This window comes from Nansenia antarctica (genome assembly GCF_963989245.1).
Source record: "Nansenia antarctica genome assembly, chromosome: 1".
NCBI classification, from domain to species: domain Eukaryota; kingdom Metazoa; phylum Chordata; class Actinopteri; order Argentiniformes; family Microstomatidae; genus Nansenia; species Nansenia antarctica.
The window spans coordinates 84,176,780-84,201,444 of NC_137674.1; the positions used below are offsets into that span (position 1 = coordinate 84,176,780).

Here is a 24,665-nt window from a genome sequence, read left to right on the forward strand (position 1 = left end):
CTATTACAGAAACTGTAGTGACATTTTCCAAGAGCGAATGTGGTATTTCAAGATGGCGGTTAGCGAAGAAATCTATGAACATGGGATGACGATTTCCATTGACCAATCAACGGTGTGCAGCGTCACACGTCACACGCAGCCTGGCAAAAAGATCCGGGTCTAAAAATGTAGACCCTGGTATCGAAGGGGAGCTAAAGAAGCGACCCGACCCGACCTGACCCGACCCGGGCCGACATATGGAAAAGCGCCAAAGAAGCAGGCCAGCCAGCCCTGGCTGGCCCTGTAATGGAAAAGGGGCTATAGTAGGTGAAATAGTCACGGCTGTTCTAGTGTTAACAAGATGGATAAGGGAAACAATAACATTTGTTTCTGGTGGACACTGGCAGGCCAGTGGAGAAAGCAGAAGGAGTGAGGAGATTTAATCCCTGGAGACAGAGTAGCACACCCCAATTGTCATTCTGTAATTGCCACTCTGACCATGAGCAGTGTCATACAACATTTTAATGGATTTTTACTGTGGCCATACAGCTCAAAGTGCCCCATTTGGACAATATATATATGGCAGCTATAGAGGAATGTTCAAAAATATGTCTTTCAATTACTTTAACTTATGTCTGGTACCAGTCCACTCAGAAACACTTCTAGAATATGGATCAAGTGAGTTTCAACCATGAGTGGTGTCATTCAACATTTTATGATGGCCTTACTGTTGCCATAACTACAGCTCAAAGTGCCTTTTTTAGACTGCATATGGTTGAAACTCACTTGATATTCTAGTGTTGCTGAGTAGACTAGATTAGATACTAGATAGAGTTGACATTTTCAACACATATTGCTATAGCCTATATACCAATATGTAAATTGTAAAGATCAAAATTACTTTTTCGAAACGGTATACTTTGTCTTCGGTAATTTTTCCTTATTTCAGCAACAATAACAGAACATATTGTAATCCAATCACTTTCCATGCATCTCTGCAGTCGCGCTTTTATTTTGAATTCACGAAAACGAAACCGGAAGTTGTTGATTAACCGAGCTCACGGAACACAGGGAGGTATTCTATCAACGTCACTCAAGTAAAATCCTGATTTATTTTGATAAATCTCGCGGGATTCACCAAAATAAGCCTAGATTTTTTTCTCTAGCGCCATTGATGGAATACCCCCGCGGTGGTTTATTAATGTTGACAGGAAGTATTACTGAGAATCCGTCGTGAAAACCAATGAACGGACGGGAGAGGCGGGACTTCAAATGTCGCTTGGAGTTCGTCTCTCTCTCTAATAGCCAGTTTACATCTGAGACGCGAGGAAAACAGACGCATTTATGAAAATTATGAAACCATTGAATATAATGGGAGCGTTAAAGAAATGCGCAACATTAGTCTAACATTGGAGCAGGCGTGTAAGCCGGTGTGGTGTTCCGTGTGTTTCAGTGTCTCTAGTCACCAACAATCAAGGGCTGCGTTCGTAAACTCGCTCTGAGAGCGCCGGAGCGCACACTGGAGTCCAAGTAATTTGATTGGACAAGAGGCATTCCATGAGGTGCTGATCAGATTTCCAGAGCGTATTTACGAACGCTAACCCTAAACCTCCCGTTAGGCCACAAGAGGGCGCGTCTGAGCCGCGCAGGAGAAGTGAAGATGCGAACAAACCCCGTCCTTCTTATATCATAGTCCGTGAAATTGTTGGGGTGTTGGGTTAAGGGAAAGCATCATATTCTACAACACTGTCAAACAGCCAGACTGGAAGCTGTCATCCGAGTTAGTCTACTACGACTCCAGCGGTGTTGTAATTCCCACATGATGGTCCCTGGGAATCGTGATACAGTCGGATACAGAGCGGCGTTTTATTGCATTTTTTCCCTGTCGTTCAGTAAGTATTTGACGGACTTGTGCTATTGTGTCGGAAGTTATTGCATGTTTTTCTCGGCTCGCAGAGTAGGGTAGGGAGTCGAGCCAAGTCGTTCCTGTTGGAGGAACAGTTTTGCGGAGAGTTGCAGGTCTTAGGAGGGTTCAAATCAAATGTGCCTCTGCTTTGTAGCGAAGCTCCAGGAAATGTGCTCCTGCTCAGAGCAAGGCTGGATAATGATGTCCTGGATCATGTTTAGGATCTTTGACCGTTATTAGAGCCCAATTTGGGAGACTATCGTCGGTCACCCGTACCTCTACTCATATAGTCACCTATATTTATGTTTGGATGACTTTGGAGGTCCTTTGGGGCAGCAGACATGTTTTGACCACTACAGTAGTAGGGAAAGTATGGAGCCACATATTTGAGTAAGAAGGTTTTGTGAAACTTCCTGGCCAGTGGACTAGGACCCAGACAAGAGGGTTTGCTGTAGTAGTGGATGTGTGTTGATAACGTAATGTTAATTGACAGGACAAATAATTCATAATATTGACATTGTATGTTTAATGTTTTGCATTTATTATAAACCCTCCAGACACTTTTGATGTTGTGTCCTCCGCTACTAGCCTAATCCTTTCATGTTATATGGCGACAGGAATATGTCATAATGTTACTCTAACAAATGCGCAACAAGTTGCATGTTACATTAAATAGTAGGCTAGTCTGGTTAATTTAACAAAATAGGTGTAGGGAAACATGTATGTAATATTAAATATTAGATATTTATAATAGGCGCGTTGCATATGCGATGGTGATTTGACTTGATAAGTTATCTGTTAAATCGTGAAATCAAAATGAATAAATAACTTCAGCCCCACAGAGGAGGCTATAACTATAACTCCAGCTGTTTCCTTTAATCATGCAAGGTCTAACATCCACGACCTTGACTTGAGTGAGTTTCAAATCCTGCAGCCAAGGTCTAGTATTTTCTGTGTTAAGAGCTGGAGACTGTCCTGGCTGCCTTGGGTTGGGTTGGAGGTTTCTGTATGAATTATCATTGACATTGACCTACTTTAACCAGCACCTGACTAGAGTGTTTGAAAGTGTTGCTCTTTGTAAATTCTTTTATTTTTATTTTTTTTATACCTATGGCTTTTAGAGAAATTGTTCCTTGTAAAGATAGATTCTTGTCAAGAGAGACATCTTACTGTATTATTTATCCGTAGCAGTAGGACACGTCTCGGAGATGACATAACGCATCATGTCTACTCGACATCTCACTGTGAAAAATACCACCAGAAATGTCTTTTTTTGTTTTACCATCCTCTTCAAATAAGCTTTCATGTTACATGGAAATAATTTCTAACACTAACTTTAAAAAATATATAATAATAATAATTATCTATATATATATGTGACGTTTTATTATAATAATAATAACTTTATATAGCGCCTTTCTCAGAATCAGAATCAGAAGACTTTATTGCCATGACATGTAAACATGTTAGGAATTTGGTTTGGTACAGTGGAGCGCAGTTTACAACAGGACAGGTGCAAGACAGGACAAGACAGTGCAAACCAACATCATAGTGCAAAAGTAATAAATAAATATAAATATAAGAAGTGCAAACAGTGCCAAAAGATCAAGTGTTCAGGTTTCTCAAACCCAACCCGTAGTTTCACAATGATTATGAATGACTTCCCTTCCAGGATTCTCCAAGGACAGTTATCCATTTAAGCCTAAGCGTTATATATATATATATATAGCCTACAATTGCAAACTAACAAACAAAAAATCGATACAAAAGACAGTAGTCAAGGTTTGTGTGGAGAAAAACTGCTGAAGCGGGAAACACAGTGAAAACACCCTGGGAAAGCATGAAATCACATCAGCTCTGGAAGAAGAGCTGCAGCCTGGGTCAGCTAATCTGGGCCAGGCAGGCCTGGGAGCTGGCCTGGAGAGAGAGAGAGAGAGAGAGAGAGAGAGAGAGAGAGAGAGAGAGAGAGAGAGAGAGAGAGAGAGAGAGAGAGAGAGAGAGAGAGAGAGACATTGGCACATCTAGGAGAGCATAACAGCTACCAGCCACATGTGGTATGTGAAGGAATCCAATACGTTTTTGTCAAAATTAATTGCAGCAAATCGTGAGCTTAGAATCATAAGGTTCTATCTCCGTTTAGGGTAGTTCAGAGATATTGAGCGTCAACGTTTTTACATTCCATTATGTTCTGTGTGATGGAACCTTTGTATTTTATGAATTACTAACAAAAAAATGTCAACATTTTAAAAATAACACCACACAGGCATTAATAAACACCTAATGGATCAGATTATGTAAAAAACTAAATTTTGACAAATTAGGCTATAATTCTAACGTCACAAAATGCAACTGGTGCTGCTCAGGCTGTTTAACAAAATATTGGCTACGTACTTTAGCTTTTTATCACATATTAATATTCTCCACCGATTTCACTATCTTGTCATTAAAGAAAATGTAGGCTATTACTTGGATATGAGGGCACTACTGCTATATTGTGACTCTAGATTTTACTCAGAAGAGCCCGTTTAGTTTAAAACAGAGAGGTGAAGATGAGATTAAAGTAGATACTAGGGATGCTCCGATCTGGATTTTTGGGGCCGATACCGATTTTTTTCCTCAAGATCAACCGATACCGATACCGATTTAAAAAAAAAATACATAACTGTAGGCCTACTGACTGGATAGCCTACATATTTTTTGCTTTTTAGACAAAAGTTTTGATCCATTAGGCACCAAGCAAACGCAGACCCATTTTTATGGCATAGTAAAAGTCTGGCCTATCACCCAGTTAGGGCCTGAAGTAGGGATGGACGGTTTCCAATTATTGAAACCGAAAAACCGTCAGAGAGTAAAACCGCGGTTTTCCGGTTAACCGAAAAATACAGTAAAAAAAAATAAAAAAAATAAATATATGTAAAAAATAAATTAAAAAAAGGAGCGCCAATTTCAAATAATTGAGCCCTACTGCTACAATACACTCATGTCGAACACCATTAAAACACCGTAAGCACAGTCGCAACACATTTAGGCTACTTAGTTTCACAAATATAAGTGGAAAGGCAGACTTTTGTAAGCTACACCATACATGAAAACACATGAACACTTAACACACCAGCTCCGCTGATCCAGGGTGCACACCTGCACGGAAGATCATCTCTTGGAACAGCGTCTTCATTGAATGAACTGCTTTCTCAATATCTTGGTTCTTAGACAAAGTTTCAGCTGCTGCTCAATGTATTTAAATATTTGAATACTGCTCAATAATCACTGAAATATTAGACTTAGAATTATGCAGTGAACATACTTAAAGCTTTTCATAAAAACCACATGCCGCGAGACTGACTCGTCCTGAACTGTCGTAAGTCAATCAACAAAGAATGCCCCATCAAAATAAAAGTGCCCATGGTAGAGCTGTCAAAATAGAGCTTTCAAAATAAATGTACTAATACAGATAGAGATAAATACAGAACTACCTTTGCGTCACTAAGTGACCGCGTATCTTCTGAGACATGCGTTCTGTCATCACTTTCAGTAGCGCCTTCACACACAGTGGCGCTGTGCACAAACACTCTTGATCCGTATAGCTCTTGTTTTATTATATTGTGGTTTAGTAAATACTGCACTTGGAGTTACATTCAATGCATGATTTGTGCTATAGAACATAAATAAAGTTTGATTGATTGATTTCAAATCAAATCACATTTTATTTCTATAGCGCATTTCTCACAAAAGTGACCCAATGCGCTTTACAGAGAGCAGCGAAAATGATCTTATTAAATGTAAGCGAGTAATTGTAAAAAAAACTTTCCTATCTACCAATAACTGAAGGCAACTATCTTTCCCATAGAGTGATTCGTTACCCTTAAATATAATCCCAATTAGATATTAATCCTCAGTTATTCTTCACAACTGACCAAACCTCTCACTCATTGCGCGGCAGATTCAGACTGTATCATTGTTATTTTCACACACGACAAACATGTGACATGTTCCAGTTTTATTCTTATTCTATTTTATTCTTCTAAAAAAAAAAAAACGGTTTCAGACGGTTTTGATAAAAAACCGTTTCTATTTTTATAAACCCCGGTTTTCGGTTTAACCGAAAAACCGTCCATCCCAAGTCAGTGATATGGCTGTATAAAAGACATCATAAACGTGGCCTTCATGGTTTACATACTGTTACGTCCTCCTATGTTTTCTGTTCAGTTATCTGTCTTCCCCAACATAGCTAAAGGTCCTTCTCCTTATAAGCAGAATGGTTGGTTTATCCAGAGTGTGTGTGATGTGAACTGTCATCATGCCTGTATGTGTGTGATGTGAAATATGTCATCATGTCTGTGTGTGTATGATGTGAACTGTCATCATATGTGTGTGTGTGTGTGTGTGTGTATGTGATGTGATATGTCATTGTGTGTGTGTGATGTGAAATATGTAAAAATTCAGAAGAAGAAAGTTTCTCTAACGAGGTACCGTTATTAACATTTTACAGTTTGCCATTTCACTACACGAGAAGAAGCCAACAATCTGAATAAGTGTCATCATGACCTGGCTGAAGATATTGCTTTGAGGAACAAGGGACCGTGCATGCATGAATGAACTGTAGTGACAGATTAAAGGCTTTTAAAGCACGTACATCAAAAAGCTTTCAAACTAAGTTTCCCTTGCTTATACCCAACGTAGCCTATTTTCTATGTTGCTACAATCAAAGCCAGGAAGGAGTCTCGTTCTAACTCAATTGGAGACATTTTTGAGAACAACACAGCTAATTATGTATGTTTTTTTTGAGTGAGGTCCTTCCAACAGTGCTTCTGGCGTCGTGCAGGCTTTGCACAAGTGTTTGCAAAATGGCTTTCTCTCCCTGTCTCTCTTTCTCTTTCTCTTTCCCTCTCTTTCTCCAGGGAGTTCCTGATAAGATGGCAAGTTTGCAACAGTTGCAACAACAAGAATAGGGAGTGGAACTTGGATATATTCCTGTAGGAGGCTGTGTTCCTAGCCAAAATGTTGCATTTTTAATCCTCCCTAACAAAGACGGGAGAGAGATCAGATCTGTCTGCATGCTCAGAAACATATTGTTCAGTGGAACCCATTATCTTTTTCTCAGTTGCTCGCTCTGAATCCATGATTTAGTGGAATTAACTGTATTTCATGTTTTCAAACCCATCGTTAAGGCTACACTTCCTAGCCCCTACTCTAAGCTCCAGGTGAAAACGTACTCCCTGCCACCACAATATGTGTCAACCATTCAGTAATATTGTTTGCAGGGTTTTTGTTCCTCTGATCAGCTGATCTGGAACGCGTCCAGAATCCGTTCCTTTGGGGGTTCAGAGCCCATATGTGCTGTGAGCTCTCTGCTGATCTGTCCCTGCACTGTTTCTTTCCACATACACATTTGTCTCTCTTTATGAAAACAACTCTGTGTGTATCCCAAGGCCCCTGGCCACTCCTTAGCAGTAGGAACCTGCCTGTAGGTTTAATCAACAGCTCTCCATGCATGCCCACCACATCGGAGAAAAAGGGACTCCAGTCCTTTGACTCTTCGTAATTACAGTTAGAACGAACTGGGGGTTTAGAACACTCGTGAGAACCCCCCTCCACCACCAAACCGGCACAGTTGCCTGATTTTAAATGGACTGGTATAGAAATTCATTTTCAGCACCGCTGTTTTGATGTTATCTATTGATTTGGAATCCTCATGCGAAGATCCTCTCGGCTCGAAATCGATGGCAATATAATTGGATAGAGGCTCTCTATGCCCTAACCGCAATCTTTCATAGATGAATGGCGAACAGCACACTATCACAAACCTAACATACGGAAACTAAAAGGAAAGAAGCACTCTAAGGCCGTTCTTGAAATCTCCGGCTATAACTAACCGGTTTTTTTTTTCTTCCAAAGATTGGCCTCGATGATGTCTCATTAGACACAGTGGTTCCCATAGGAACCTTTCTGTGTAATGTGCAGCCTTTGACTGGAATGAGACGAAATGAGGAACATAATTTTATTGAGTGGCTTTGTCAGTGACATGTGTTTTTATTTTACAGTCCCTGTCGACTTTGCCACTGGCAGCTCGAAAGAAGGCTCACAGGTAAGCATTGTTATTGCTTTATAATCTTACAGTACCTACCATATGCAAATGTGATAGGTACTAATACTTACCATATGCAAATGCGATAGGTACTAATACTTACCATATGCAAATGTGATAGGTACTAATACCTACCATATGCAAATGTGATAGGTACTAATACCTACCATATGCAAATGTGATAGGTACTAATACTTACCATATGCAAATGCGATAGGTACTAATACTTACCATATGCAAATGTGATAGGTACTAATACCTACCATATGCAAATGTGATAGGTACTAATACCTACCATATGCAAATTTGATAGGTAATATACCTACCATATGCACATGTGTTGTTAATTAGTATGCACCCCATGCATGTTTCCCAAGTCAGAATCAGAATTGCTTTTATTACAATGTATGGATACACAGAGTAACATTGGGTACAGGTTCAATTAGACATTGGCATTGCAGTAGAAATACAAAATCAATAATAGAATAGGCAGGATATAAAACAACAATCAACAATAGCTGCATATACAATAGCGTCAGAGCGTCAATAACAGAATAGGTGATAGTAGCAGAATGCAAATCAGCATATCAACATTCAGCATATAAACAACATTACGGAAAGTTCAGATTCTGAAGAAATGTCAGACTGTGCAGAAATGCTGTGCAGGTTGCCGTGCGATGTGACACACTGTCATACGGTGTGCAATACGGTGCAAAAGTGGAGTTCCCTCACCCCTATTAAAGGTTACATCTCCCACACAACCAGAATAAAGCCCTGTGGTTGGTGCGTTTCAGTAGGTTGATCAAATGTCTCCAGGTCAAACCCAGCTTGCAAGCTTAATCTGCCCTGAAATATAAATCCATTCCATTTGACTTGTCCCTCAATAATCGGATGATTCTGTCCTCTCTCTCTCTTTCTCTCTCGGTATGTGGTATCCGTGCCTCTCAATAAATAAATAATTAGCATGTTTAGTTGCTCTAATTGTTATCGGTGTGAGAAAACCAGTTGACAGGAATGCCTCCAGGCTGAGGTGCTTAGTATCACATTTTCTGGTTTCCTGTTTACCGACGTCAGCTGTTCTTTTGCCTCCCCTAGTGGAGTTTTCACTCTTTCTATCAAGTCTTTCTATCAAGTCTTTCTATCAAGTCTTTCTATCAAGTCTTTCTATCAAGTCTTTCTATCAAGTCTTTCTATCAAGTCTTTCTATCAAGTCTTCATATCAAGTCTTTATATCAAGTCTTTATATCAAGTCTTTATATCAAGTCTTTATATCAAGTCTTTATATCAAGTCTTCATATCAAGTCTTCATATCAAGTCTTCATATCAAGTCTTCATATCAAGTCTTCATATCAAGTCTTTATATCAAGTCTTTATATCAAGTCTTTATATCAAGTCTTTATATCAAGTCTCAGTTTAGTATAGTGTGAAATGGGGTGTAACGGATCACCTAACTCACGGATCGGATCGTGCCACGGTTTTTGAGTCACGGATCGGATCATTTTTCGGATCAACACAAAACATTAAAATAAAAATAAAAAGCTTTTTCCTCGAATTCTGTAAAAACACCACTTTTACTGTGTAAAACCCAACAACATTCAAGATGTCAAAACTGGGTGTGTGTATATATATATATATATATAGATGAAAGCACAGGTGGGTATACCTGCTGGGCATTGCTGCCTGTCGCACCTCCGACGGTGCCAGTGGGCTGACTGCAGGGTCGTCAGCCGGGAGCCACCCTTCACTGATGTTTCGCTCCTTTAATCCCGGAACATCTCAAGGTGGTGGAGCAGTGACAGGGACGTCTCCCTGCCACTCCCTGCAGCCAGCCCTAGGATCCTCCTTTCCCCCACGCCTTGTCCTTTCTTCTGAGCCAGAGCCAGAAGCTCCCTTGTTCAGCCTCCTCCGCCAGGTCTTTGAGCGCCTTTCTCAGCTTGGATCCTGTGATCCCCAGCGACCTCAGGAGCCGCTGTGTAGATGTTCCTGTATAGCCTCTGCACCCAACTTCCACAGGATAGGTGACTGCCCTCCACCCTGCTTGCGAGCACGCAGCTGCCAAGTCTGTGTACTTTTCCTTCTTTCTCTCGAAGGCAGCCTCCATCCCCTCTTCCCATGGAACGGTCAGCTCCACCATGATGACTGTCCTCATCGGGGTAGACCAGAGTACGACATCTGGCCGAAGGGAGGTTGATGTGATCTCGTGTGGGAACTTCAGCTGTCGATCGAGGTCAGCTCTCATGTTCCACTCTCCTCCAGGAGACAGGAGGGACCACTGCTTCGTGCTGCTGCCCTGACTTTCTCCCCCTTGCCGGACAAACTGGATCCGCTGCTGTGATGTGACTGGGCTGCTCTTGTTTGATTCCAGTCTGCGTGCTTCCAGAATTTCTGCTAGTTTGCGCAGCACCCGGTCGTGCCGCCATCTGTACCGACCCTGCGTCAGTCCCGCCTTGCATCCAGAGAGGATGTGTCGCAAGTTTGGGTTGTTGGCGTTGCAGAGTTGGCAGGTCTCCTCTGTGCCGTACCAGAGGTGCAGGTTCCGGGAACTGGGAAGGGTGTCGTAGGTGGCCCTGATCGAGAAGCTCAGCCTTGCTTGGGGCAGCCTCCACATATCCTTCCATGTGATGGCTCTGTTGATCACAGCCTCCCACGTTGTCCACCTTCCTTGCTGTTGTTGGCCCACGGCTCTGATTTTGTAGCACTCCTCTTCGATCTTTACGACTTCAGAGATCACTAGATCTTTCCTTTCCTTCCTCGTTGCCTTGGACCACATCTTGGGTGCTGATCCCCATCCAAAACCAGTCCTGCCTGGCTGCAGCACCCCGACGATCTCCTGGTGTTTCAAGCGATTGATGGCCTGGTCAACTGCCTGCGTGGCATCCCACTTGCGTCCTGTGCGAACCTGGGCCTTGCTGTGTTGGACAAACGGGTCGGGTGAGTCTCTCAGCTCGAACACGAGTCTCACTTTCTCCTGTTTATAGCCCAGGCTGATGGATTTCAGTGGGAGCTTCAGTGTGGTTCTTCCAAACAGCGCTGTATTAGTGAGGCAGCGGGGAAGGCCCAGCCACTTGCGGATGTAGTTGTTGGCTTTTGCGTCCAACTTCAGCACTGTTGTTAAAGTGATGTCACACAACTTCAGGGGCCACATGAGACGTTGGTATAAGGTGAACTGGTAACACCACACCTTGAATTTCCCTGGCAGGAGGCTTTGGTCGATCTTCTTCAGGCCGTCCAAGAGCTGGGAAGTGACAGAAGAAGCCATGTGCTTGTCAGAAAGGTCAGCCGTGTAAAGCCTTCCGAGGCTTCGCACAGGATGGTCCACTAGCAGCGGGATCTTCTCGCCATCCACTGAGAAAGAGATGTTGTCATTCCGGACTCCTTTCCTGATTGAGAGACTGCGGGACTTAGTTGGTTTTATCCTCATCCGGGCCCATGTTAGGAGCTCCTCAAACCTCTTCAGAAGTCTCGCTGTGCACGCTGCTGTCTGAAGGAGTGTGGTGACATCATCCATATAGCTCCGTAGGGCTGGGAGTCGCAGACCTGACTGGGATCTGATTCCTCGGACCATCTGTCTTCCGCCGATTAGGATGATCTCAAACGCTGCTGTGAAAAGGATGGGGGAGATCGAACAACCCATCGCTATCCCTTTCTCCAGCCGGTGCCAACACGTTGAGAACTCCTGGGTTGTGTAGCATACATGGAAGTTGTTAAAGTAGGTTGCTAGTAGGCTCTGGATGCACGGTGGTATGTGGAAGAATTTGAGGGCAAAATGGATGAGCTGGTGGGGAACAGACCCATATGCATTTGCAAGGTCCAGCCAAACGACGTGCCGGTCTGATTTGCTCCGCTTCGCTGTCTGGATCTGTTCCCAGATCATAGCCGAGTGCTCCACGCAGCCAGGAAATCCTGGGACGCCTGCCTTCTGACAGCTGGTGTCGATGTAATTGTTTGCCAGGAGGTAGCTGGTCATGCGCTTTGCCATCACTGAGAAGAAGATCTTCCCCTCCACGTTCAATAAGGCTATGCCTCTGAATTGGCTGATGTTATGGGAGTCTTTCTCTTTCGGGATGAAGGTAGTGACTGCTCTGCTCCATGCTGAAGGGATGGATTCTGTTTTCCAGGCAATGCCCATTAGTCTCCACAAAAGCTTCAGGGTCATTGGGCAGTTCTTGTATACCCTATAGGAGACGCCATTTGGTCCGGGTGCAGATGCAGCTCTCGCATGCTCCACCGCCTGCTTAACTTCAGACCATCTGGGGGGAGTGGTGTCAAACTGAGAAGAGGGCTCGGGTGGGAGCGGTACGTGCCCTGGGGAACCAAGGGGACTCTCCTTTTGGCTGTCACTGAGCTGGTCCTTGATGTGTTCCTCCAGCTCCTGCTCGGTGGTCTGCAGCTTCCCCGATTTCGTCTCCTCAAGCAAACCCCGGGCGTACTTGAACGGGTCCCGGAAGAAGTTCGTCCTTGCCTTTTCCTTGTTGCTTCTACGTTTCCTGATCCTTTCAGCTCGCCTCAGGTGGGTGAGTCTGGTTCTGATCTGACTCCAGAGGTTCTGCAAGCCCTCCTTCTCCTCTTCCTCAGCTCTCCTCCATGCCTTCCGCAAACGTCGCCGCTCCTTTACCAGCTGGAGGATTTCTCTCTCCCGTCTCCCGCTCTGCCTAGGAACGGTCCTCCTCTGAGGCATCTCTCCAAATCTTCCCTTGCCTTCCTCATAGATGATATGGCCGAAGATGTTCAGCTTGGACGTTGTGCTGCCTCTTAGACTGTTCTGGAGGGTGGTATGTAAGCTTTCGTCGAAGCTTCTCCATGAATCCTTGTCGCTGGCCTTTGGCCACTTGATCTTGGGTTTCCGGTCTGGCTTCTCTGGGGTTTCCTTGGTGGATTCTCTACTTGGCGTTCTGCTCTGATGCTCCTGTTGTGGGTCGTGCAGATGTGGTTGCAAATCCTGCTGGGGAGGCTGTTCTTGCTCTCTCTCACCGGATGCAATGGTGGGATCAGTAGCACTGTGGTGCTCAACCTGGCTCTGATTCCTCCTTGTCTGACCTGCTGGCGCAGTGCAAGTTTGCATCTGATAGCTGCCGCCGCATTTTGTCCTCCCCTGGTGGATCCGCAGGCCCAAGTAGGTTGTTACTTTGGACCACCCACAGCTGCATTCTCTCAGGATCCTTTGATCGTTAGTCGTTGCCGTTCCAGTCGTTACCGTGTTATCTGTCCTGATTGGTCCATCTTCCATCCCGCCTCTCGGTGGACCGCCGGGTTGTTTTTTCCTTATATATATATCAGGGTTTCCGTTAGAAAAAATTGCCGCCGGACATCGTGTCCGGGAAGATTTCGATTTACCGGACAAACGTGATATATTCCGGTCATCGGTCATCATATTTTTATTTTATTTTTTATTTTTTATTTTTCCAAATCTAATATAGCTGTTTGTCGCGGTGATTACTGTTGTGTAGCGGCCTATATATGCCATTTAATGTCTATTTCTCATCCGATACGATTAGATGCGAGCTATATAATATATAATAATATAACATGATTCGCATGCGCGCTATGCCATTATGTCCAGCGCTGAACGGGCGCCTCACTGGGAACTGAACAGACAGCATCGATCAATGAACGGACTCCACATTACGTTAACTGAAGTTTGTTAAATTGTTTGGGATTAATGTGAGTTTTCTATTTTCTCTTTCCAGTTTTACCCTTTTTTTATCAATAAAACAACGTCATTTCTATAACCAGGTCTCGCTGGTTGGGAAGGCATTTCGTTTAGCTGCCTGTCAAATCATACTTAATCGGACTCGGGAGTATGACAATGAGGAGAACATAACTGTTTATTGAGAAACAATAGGCAGGCTGGGATACGTATATAAAGAAATACCACAATAGATGTATAACATTTTATTGAACAGTGCAAGCATGTAGGCTTCTGGCGTGACATCGTACCCCTAACGTTCTTAGGGCTTGTTTGAAAAGCTTAGACTGAAAGTTAGTGCCTGGTCAGATTGTATAACAAGAGGAAGACCGAATGTGGAAAAAAACGTTGTTAAAGCTTTCACCACTGAGCTGGCTGATATGTTACGCAACGGAACAGCTTCGGGAAAACGAGTAGCAGCGCACATAATAGTGAGCAAATACTGACTTCCACTTTTAGTCCTAGGCAAAGGTCCAACACAATCAATTATTACACGTTCAAATGGCTCCCCTATAGCAGGAATGGGATGCAATGGTGCGGGTGGAATGGATTGATTAGGCTTACCCGCCATCTGACAAGTATGGCAACAGCGGCAGTGCTTGGCAACATCCGCCTTCAGTCCGGGCCAAAAGAAATGTTTCAATATCAGCTGATAAGTTTTAGTTATACCTAAATGTCCTGACCACTGGCTCTCATGTGCTACAGATAACACCTGTTGTCTATAACCCACAGGCACAACCACTTGTTTTACAGTATTCCACTCACAACCATTTGCATTAGGAGGAGACCATTTACGCATTAATATCCCATCGTTAAGGAAATAAACTACGTTGCCCCCTATTTCAGATTCCTCACTAGCTGCATGTAAAAAACATTTGTTTAATGACTGATCAGCTACTTGAGCGACACGCAATCGCTCGCCGGTTACAGGCAGAGATAGGCTGTCAGCGGATGGTATGGTAGGACTCGGGGAGGATGGTAACTCTACCACTTTCTCCCTGGGAGAAGCTGAAACAATCGGGTTCTCATCCCTTTCAGAAAAGGCTTGCATAATCACACTATCACAGAGAGAAACATCGCTATCCTCCTCTCTGCCTCGACTCGATTGTGCACGAGTTATAGCGCACACCGGAAACAACCGCTGTTTCGCATAGGCAGCCTACACATTAGGAGTCATCATCATGCCGGTGTCAAATCATATCATAATAAAAGAAATACATAGCCTATATATTCGTCTTTTTTAAAATAGAAGGAATCAGAATGTGAACTTTAGCGAATTGTATTCAAATTGTGCTTAGAGGGAATTATTTTTACCGGACATTTATGTCCGACGAGTTTTCAATTTGTCGGACTTCAACAAATTTTACCGGACAAAGACCGGTAATTACCGGTTAACGGAAACCCTGATATATATACATACATAACATATTCTACACTCAAACATTAGGCTACATATTAAACAGAAACACACATTCAACTTAAATGATGCAGTAGGAGAGAGGGAGGAGGCACCTGGTTGCAGCAGTGAATCACTGGGCTCTTTAAAGCAGACAAATAAACATGTTTTATGCCACTTTTAACTAAATAATAAAGTGAAACCTTACTTTAAACATGGTATGAAAAAATTGGCTACATTATCAGAAGTTGTCAAGCTGCCTTTTTCGTGCCTCCCGTCAACACACCAGGGTGATGTCGCGGCAAATGTGTGGCCATGCTCGTACGACTTTCTCGTTGCACAACGCTTAAACACCGTAACTTTTTTATCGACCACACTTCCAATGACACTGTCCGTCATTGTTATAATTGACAGAGAAGCCAACGTGCTCCCATACATGGGATTTAAATGACGAGGGAGGCATTTCGAGTTCTTCTCTGTCGCCAACATTAGCAGCACTCGCCATGATACACTTGGGCTGCGTTCGTAAATTTGCTCTGAGAGCGCTGGAAAGCACACTGGGTCCGACGTCATAAAGGGACCAAGTAATTTGATTGGACAAGAGGCGTTCCATGAATGCTGATCAGATTCCAGAGCGAATTTACGAACGCAGCCTTGTTGTTCTGGATTTTTTTTCCATTATCAACCTATCATTGCGCTTTATAGTAAAACAAAGCACGCAACTGTCGAGTCTATCTTTTCATGGCAACTCTACATTGTGATTTACAAGGGATATTAACTAATAATAAGTAATATTATTACTTGGTTACATTTTGCAATTGATCCGCGGTACACATGCGTGCCGAACCGTGGGGGGCGATCCGTACGGATCATGGATTATCCGTGATCCGTTACACCCCTAGTGAATAGTGAGAGGCAGAAAGTCGCCGGTCACACTCTGAAATCTTAAAGGAGGGAACATTCACCGGGGGCCACAGCTCCCTCTTGCCTGCGTTGTGTTTGCGAACGGCAGTTTGCAAAGACTATGACCACCGATTTAAACTTCTGAGGGTTTTGCTTGGCTCAGACATTGTTTGCTTTGTAAATCTATATACAGTATCTGTTTCTCACGCACTCACGCACTCACGCACTCACTCACTCACGCACGCACGCACGCACGCACTCTCACTCACTCACTCACTCACTCACTCACTCACTCACTCACTCACGCACGCACGCACTCACGCACGCACGCACGCACTCACTCACTCACTCACGCACTCATTCACACACTCACTCACCCACTCACTCACCCACCCACTCACCCACTCACTCACTCACTCACTCACTCACTCACTCACACACTCACTCACTCACTCACACACACTCACACACTCACGCACGCACTCACTCACTCATCCACTCACTCACTCACTCACTCACCCACTCACTCACTCACCCACTCACGCACGCACTCACGCACGCCCTCACGCACACACTCACTCACCCACTCACTCTCACACTCACTCACTCTCTCACACACTCACTCACTCACTCACTCACCCACTCACCCACTCACCCACTCTCTCACTCACTCACTCACTCACTCAGCCACTCACTCACCCATTCACCCACTCACTCACTCACTCACTCACTCACTCACTCACTCACTCACTCACTCACTCACCCACTCACCCACTCTCACTCACTCACTCACTCACTCACCCACTCACTCACGCACTCTCTCACTCACACATACACACACACGGGAGTGTCATGGAAACAGAGGATAAGTGATAGCTATTACTTAAGTAGAGAATTTAGTTCCTTGAACACTGAACAGTTTTCCCTGGGCCAATGGTCTTCCCCGGGGTGGTTTATACAAAGTTTAAATTACAAGCCACAATCAACTCAGTAGGAGTTGGAGATGGAGACTGTGAACAAAATAGTAGGGCATTAAGACCTGTGATATGCTCCAATGCCTGCAGTGTAATTAACACAACATATTGGACTCCATCAAAAATGTTCAAGGCAACTATGTCAAATAACGGCAAATTCTGGTGGAGTAAAGCTGATGATACTGGGTTGAAAACGGACTCTCTCTAATTCTAAATACTAATTCAGCCTTAATGACTGCCAAAGACGCCAATTGGCGTCTTATAGAAATTTTTTTTTTTTTCGCGGGGATCGCGTTATTGACATGTTCTACACCTAGCGAGTGAATTTCAGACTTGGGTGTAATGTATTTCGGTCCCAGATGGGGGCAGTAGTTCGATAAAAGCCTGGAGAAGGAAGTGGCTTGCTGTGGGTTGTAGTAATGGCGAAACGGATCAGGGTATGTGCCAAACGCGGCGCGGAGCATTGCGGCGCGGAGCATTGCGGAGCATCGCGGCCATCGCGCGACTCTTCAAACAGTTCAGAGTCGGATGATACAGAAAAAGTGCAGAAAAAAAAAGAAAAAAAAGTTCTGCAGAAAAAGCTCGTTTTCTCTGTTTATTGGTAAAAATCAGGTGTTTTTGCTGAAACCACCCTATGGTCTACGGACGATTTCTAAACACTCAAAGAGGCTAGAAACTAACTTTCTTTTTCTGATGAAAGAAGAGAGTCTAAAGTTGTGGTAGATATGTTCAATGTTTATGTAGTCCGAAAAGTCAATATTTGGTGGGTCTTCAAAGTTCAGCGAAAATGCCCCAAAAGTCTGGCAGTGTGGAGCTCTCCGCTCTGAACATGGCTGGCAGTCAAAGAGTTAATTATACTTGGAATAAATTTCCCAGAGAAATATTCAGGATGCTTCAATGATTCAAAGACACTAACCTCCGTAGCTAAACTAATGATACTAAAAAAAACTAAAATCCTTGACTGCAGTGACTCCAAGTGTCAATTTATGCTGTTAAATGGGAGAATTGCAAGTATAAGTTAGAACTACTTTATCGTATTGAGATGATGAAATACTGTGGGCAAGACTACCGTCGGGGTCTAAACCTCACCTTAAAATAAGTAAGCCATAGTAATAAGCTATAATAAGCCATCAACAATCTGGCCCCCTCCTACCTTGCCGACCTCGTCCTTCTCCACACCCCCTCCCGTTGCCTCAGGTCTGACGACCAAACCACCCTCAAGACCACCAGGACCAGGACCTGGGGTGATGGGGCCTATCGATAAGTTAGAACTACTTTATCGTATTGAGATGATGAAATACTGTGGGGCCTGGCTACCACCAGGGTCTAAACCTCTAAACCTCTAAACCTTAAAATAAGTAAAAAGGTAGTGATCCAAGGATAGTCTCAGCAGGGTGCAGTGGAGTCAATAGCCCTTATTAAGCAGGCCCCTGACGATGACTCATCACTAACCCCCGGTTAGATATCGCCCTTGATTTCCTCCAGCCCTGAACATTTTCTAAAGATTACTTTTCACACGTTGACGCCGCAGGTGTCGGTTGAGTCCTACAAACACAGCACGGCGCCGGCCTTGTTGCCGAGGGTAACACGAGAGCTGTCCAAGTAACCGACAGTCTCGATCTCTGTTTCTCTCTGTGAGAGCCCCAGCACTTGCAGAAGCTAACTCTAGCTCTAAAAACCACTCCAGGGAAACCAAAATATCTTTTTTTTTTTCTTTCACAGAGATATGTCTGAGCCCTCCGAGATAAGTTTGAACGGTGTGGACTCAATGTAATCTGTTTTTAACACCGCCGGGTTTTCCAGAGCCTCTCCTCTGCAAATGGCTGACAGTCTCCTGTCTGAAGGGATTACTGAGAACACGGTTTGGAAGGAGCGCTACCTGAGTGCAGAGGCGTGTAAAAGAAAGAAAAAAAGAAAAAGACTAAAAAAGAACCGTCTCTTTGAGCCCGAGAACAATTCATCTTTAGGTTGAACGGTGAACGTGCAGCTCCTCGTCCTGACCTTCGCTGTCACTGTCCATAAAATCGTTTACTGTGAAAAAGACGGACGCCGCTGTTATGCCACCGAACAGTAAGGGGTTGTGTGTGCATGTGAAGATGTATCGCTGACCTGACAGTTCGCTGGGGATCATAGACTACGCTGCAGATGGACTGCGGCTGTCGCCCCGGCGTTCTTTGTAGCACTCGACACGGACCCTCGATTACACTTTGTTCTCCGTCTACAGCCCCAGTAGACTGTGAACATTAAGACACTGTAATGGGTCCCAAGTGACAATTTAACAAGTTAAAAGGAAACTCCATTCTGATTCCCGCCTTTATCCAAAGCGCTTTACAACGGCCTCTCATTCACCCATTCACACACACATTCACACACCAATGGCGGCAAGCTAACATGCAAGGTGCCGGCCCGCTCACTGGGAGCAATTTGGGGTTCAGTGTCTTGCCCAAGGACACTTCGACATGTGGCCAGCCGGGGCTCGAACCGCCGTTCTGATAACCTTGCGATCATTAGACGGCAGCTCTACCTCCTGCGCCACAGGTTTTTCACATGGTTTTGTTAGATATAACTATTTCCTGATGACAGATTTTCTTTTTTTTCAGAATAAATTTACTTAAATTAAAGGTTGGATGTTTTGCATTTTATTTTTTTGCTTTTTAAGCTAAATCCCCAAAAGGTGAAATTTGTATAATCCTTTTTACTCATCTTTACCAATAATTGTGGAGGGCACTGTATGTAACATCAGAAAACCAGGCCTGATGGGTCTTCAGTCTCCGATGGAAGGTGGGGGGTGACGCTGCTTCTCCGGTGAGGAATGGTCGTATCCTTCTAATGTTGTAGAGGAAGAATCTGCAGGAGCATGCTGTCGCTGCACTGTTCTCTGCACAGGATAGGCGGTTGTCCAGGATCACTCCAAGGTTCTTGGCTGTCTGGGAGGAGGTTACACTAGAGTTCTCCACTGTGAAGGAGAATTCTTGGAGAGGGCAGGCTTTCCCGGGGATGAAGAGTAGCTCAGTCTCGTTAAGGTTTTTAATTCCACCCCTCGGCTGCTCTCAGCCCATCCCACCTTTCTCGATATACCGCCCTCTCTTGGTTTCCTTGTTTTATATATTTTTCAATTGTGCTGTGATGTCTTATGTACTTCCTGAAGCGTTCAATTTGTAGAGCTTGCTCAGAAAATTAATATTTTTGCTAATAGTATAATTACAGTATATTGATTATTACTTGTCCGTCAAGCCAGCACCAGTAGTGCTTTTTGTAGGCTTATTTTTAAATTAATATTGTTTTTTCCCAACCCTTTCCTGAACCGTTGAATAAATCAGACACCTGAGGGCAAAACTGTACCAACACAGATGATCTATGGCTTTCGAATTCTTCACTACAAAATCCGCCTTGGTAGAAACACAATAGATGGAGAATGTCATTGTTAGCCAGAGGGGCAGCAATCATTCCGAACAGGGTACCTAGCCAGGGAATATTTAAATCACTGTTCCTTTCAAATAGAGAGACTACAGACATGAAATGTTTCCCTTTACTTGTTCATTTTGGATCCGTAATGATATTTGAATTGGATACAACTTGTTGAGGGAGAGGAACTCTATTGCGTTTCAGCGATTTTAATGGCTTTACAAAATGTAACTGGGTCACCACCAGAATCAGAAATAGTGTCTTAAATAGTGACATGATTTAGCCATCATGGCAGTACATTCATTCTGAGCTGTCTGAGAGATAGCCAATCAGTCGCTAAATCAGTCAATCTGGCTTTAGCCCAAACTAGGTTTCTTTCCTTGATTAATTCAGAGCTCAGGAGAGAACCAAGGATTGGCTCGGATCTATCTTGATTCTCAGCCGCTCAACTGGAGCATGCTTATCTGCCACTGAATTAAACACAGGAAAAGCGCTAACTCATTATAAGGGATATTGTGTATTGAAATTCTTAAAATCTCTCATTGAAATCATACAGGGATTAGACTTGACGCACATAATCGGGCAGTGATCCTTGATATCATTTGCAAAAACACCACTGGATGGATGTATATTTCTGGGGTCATTTGTCAATATTATGTACATGGTAGAGGGTAGATTTCTGAGGGTTTTTCCAATTAGGTTGCCTGGGGCGTGGATATTGACAATGTCACGTTTAGATCACTGCATGCATCTTCAAGCATATCTGATAGGTGTGTCAGTTAATCCAGGTTGAGGTCATACATAATGAACACTTCCGATACTACACAAGAGGAGGACAATCTAACAAGTATATCAAGAACACAGCTTTCAGCAGAGAGGGGGTGGCGATAGACTCATTTACATTTACATTTTTGGCATTTAACAGACGCCTTATTCCAAAGCGACTTACAATCGATACATTAGACTAAGCAAGTGAATCATCAATTCACCAGTCGTAGCAGGAAGAGGGATCTAACTCAGGCCAGCGGCCATTGGCAGTCGTCGTGATAGAAGAAGAAAGAAAGAAAGATTTTTTTATAGACACTGGAGAAACAGTACAAGGGGGAAGTAGAGATTTTAGGAGAGACAGTATAGGGGAAACATGTGTCTCAGGAGACACAGTATAGGGGGAAGCAGGTGTCTCAGGAGACACATTATAGGGGGAAGCAGGTGTCTCAGGAGACACAGTATAGGGGGAAGCAGGTGTCTCAGGAGACACAGTATAGGGGAAAGCAGGTGTCTCAGGAGACACAGTATAGGGGAAAGCAGGTGTCTCAGGAGACACAGTATAGGGGGAAGCAGATGTCTCAGGAGGGACAGTACAGGGGGGTAGTAGATGTCTCAGGAGACACAGTGCTGGGGGGTAGTAGATGTCTCAGGAGGGACAGTACAGGGGGGTAGTAGATGTCTCAGGAGGGACAGTACAGGGGGGTAGTAGATGTCTCAGACCCTGATCACTCTTAAGTAGGGCTGCAACAACGAATAGATGAAATCGATAAAAATCGATAATGAAATTCGTTGGCGACAAATTCCATTATCGATTCGTCGGGTCTTGTTCCATAACAAACCACCGGAGTATGCTCATAGTCACTTGTATTAGTAAGGAGATGCACTTGTGAGTTCTGGCGAAGCGTCAGCTAAATGACTGTAATGTAATGCGATAGCCAGTGAGTGTTTGCTCGCATTCATGAATTCAATATTGCATTACAAGTGTATTTAGCTAGCTTGCTAACGTCAGTGGTAGAGCAGAGGTGATAAGCTAAAGGCTAGCTAGTGGTAGCCTACCAAGCTACCCGTGAGTTAGAGTGAGGCACTGACTGTAGCCTAGCCTATTGTATGGAGTGAGAGGACACATTGCATTGTTTTGGAGCATATCTGTTATATAAAAACATTAGTGTCTTGTCTGTAGCCTATATTGCACTTTGGGTTACTGACCTTTACATTAAGCAAAGTTATTACCTAAAACAATGCATGTATTGAGCTAGAGTTCAACTACTTTATTGAAACAATCTACCGCCATAGCCCATGGCCTGTTGTTAAACCTATTTGATGTAGCAAAGCCTTTTTTATTTATATTATTTATAATTTTGTATTAATACTTATTCATTTTGCACATGTATATGTATAGGCCTGGCTGATTTAGAAAACATAAAATAAAATGTGCAAAAGAAATCGGTTTTTTTCATTTTTATCGGATTAATCGAAAAAATAATCGGCAGATTAATCGATTATCAAAATAATCGTTAGTTGCAGCCCTACTCTTAAGCCACTCTTAAGGCCAATGCACACAGCGTGCGATTTCTGTTGCACGACAACATTCCATTTTGAAGTTTGAATGGAAGTCTATGAGAACATCGCATCCCAACACACACGGCCCCGATTTTAATCGCACGGCGAAAATTCGATTCCATTCATTTTGAATGGGACAAAGCACACGCCGTGCGAGTTTTGTCGCACTGTCAAATTTTGCAAATGTTGTAAATGTTTGTGGTGCGACGGATTATTGCATCACAATGGGACAATTGGGAAAACTTCAACTGGTCTATCTAAATTAATTGAGTCACTCATAACGGGGAGAGAGACTGGAGCATACATTTTTTACTGTCTCCTTTTTTGAAAGAAGTTAAAGGCTGAAGGTCTGACCCAAAAGGTCTGATACAGTACATACACCTACGGTACATGAAGGGTTTATGATGTACAACATTATCATTTCATTTTCATATCATATATTTCAAATACATACTGGACACAACGGATAATGGATGCCATTTGGTAAACCTCATCTTCTTTTCAGTGTGCCAGGCACATCATTCACTAATCACTAAAATATAGTTTTTGGCTGCACGGGGTTGCCAGATTTTCTAATCTAGCACGACTGAATGACCAGCCAAATTATACACATGTTGTATAGACACTGTCCACTGAAAACCGGACATCTGGCAATCCAACATTTATATTTACTCTACTGTACGTAGGCTACGTGTATGTAAAAATGGATGACGAAAAGCTGATAACGTTTATTCAGTGCCATAGGGAGCTATGGTTTTGTTCATATCGGATTTCTCTGTTGGACGGCGAGAGGACTAGTTGTCAAGATGGGGGGAGGTGATCTCGTAAGTATTAGCAAGGAATGCTAGCTAGCGCATCGACTACATGCGTTTGTTTGTACTTTTACTAGTGTAGCTAAACTATTCTGTAACTATTCTGACAACACTGATGTGTGTATTCAGTCGGACGTTGTAGCTCCGTGCGATTGAGAATCGGTTTACAAATGCTAGCCAGCCAGCTAATGAAGCCAATCGACATCATGCGTTTGTTTATACTGACTAGTAGCTTATGGTTTGGTTATGCTGTGGCTCGATATGAGCATGCTTCTATGTGTGGCTTTATAAGCGTGCTGTGGCTCCAATAGAGTGTGCCTTTTTTGTACACTGTTTGTAATGGTAATTAGGGAAACCAAGTCTAACTTATTGAACTATGCCGTCCTCCGAATCTATGTCCGCCTGATCATCGCCCATAATAATAAAGTGGCTTTTATAATACACCTTTCTGGCTGTGTGTTTTGTGCGCTCCCTCTCCTGACATTTTACCAATACCCCTAAATCAGGGGACCCACATATTTTATCACAATATGTCCAGTTGTATCTTGTAGAAATTGTGGAAGCAAGGCAAGCAATATTGGTAGAGCCTATTGTAATCAGCCTGCCTGGTCCGACTACGTAACAATTGAGAATGGTGAGGTGCAACAGAAATTGCATCGCACGCCGTGTGCATTGGGATGCGATTTTTTATGATTTTCTCATAGACTTCAATGGTGTGAGTTGAAAATGGAATTTTGCGGCGCAACAAAAATCGCATCGCACGCCGTGTGCGTTGTAATGGAATGTTGTCGCGGAACAGAAATCGCACGCTGTGTGCATTGGCCTTTAGACATTTCCTAGAAACACACCTTTTTTTTCACAAGATTTTTATTATAATTGTTATATACCAACATCAAAGACAAAACAACAAAAGACAAATAAAGAGAAACATACAATAACAAAGTTCACAAACATAGACACACACAACTTGCATCAATTTTGGATTGAATAAAAAACAATACAAAAATAAAACTTTCCTCCACTTTGTATAAAGTATTCTATCCTACATGTTCTTCATGTATGGTTCCCACAGCTAGTCAAAGTCTTTCCGCTCGCCTTTTCCTAGAAACACACTTAACACAAGGCAGTAAAATTGCTTGGGTATAGAAATGGAATTCAATACAGATACAGCAAAACACTTTTTTCTTCTTC

General features: G+C 43.3%; 1 protein-coding gene across 1 annotated transcript in view; it reads left to right on the plus strand.

Moving 5' to 3' along the window:
- The first annotated feature begins 1,743 nt into the window (after window positions 1-1,743).
- b3glcta (beta 3-glucosyltransferase a) overlaps window positions 1,744-24,665 on the plus strand; it is a 115,014-nt gene continuing 92,092 nt past the window's right edge. The window contains exons 1-2 of the mRNA XM_080535039.1: window positions 1,744-1,871; window positions 7,927-7,970. Of these exons, the coding sequence (XP_080391165.1) occupies window positions 1,799-1,871; window positions 7,927-7,970 (117 nt within the window). The 5' untranslated portion in view covers window positions 1,744-1,798. The remainder of the gene's footprint in view (window positions 1,872-7,926; window positions 7,971-24,665) is intronic.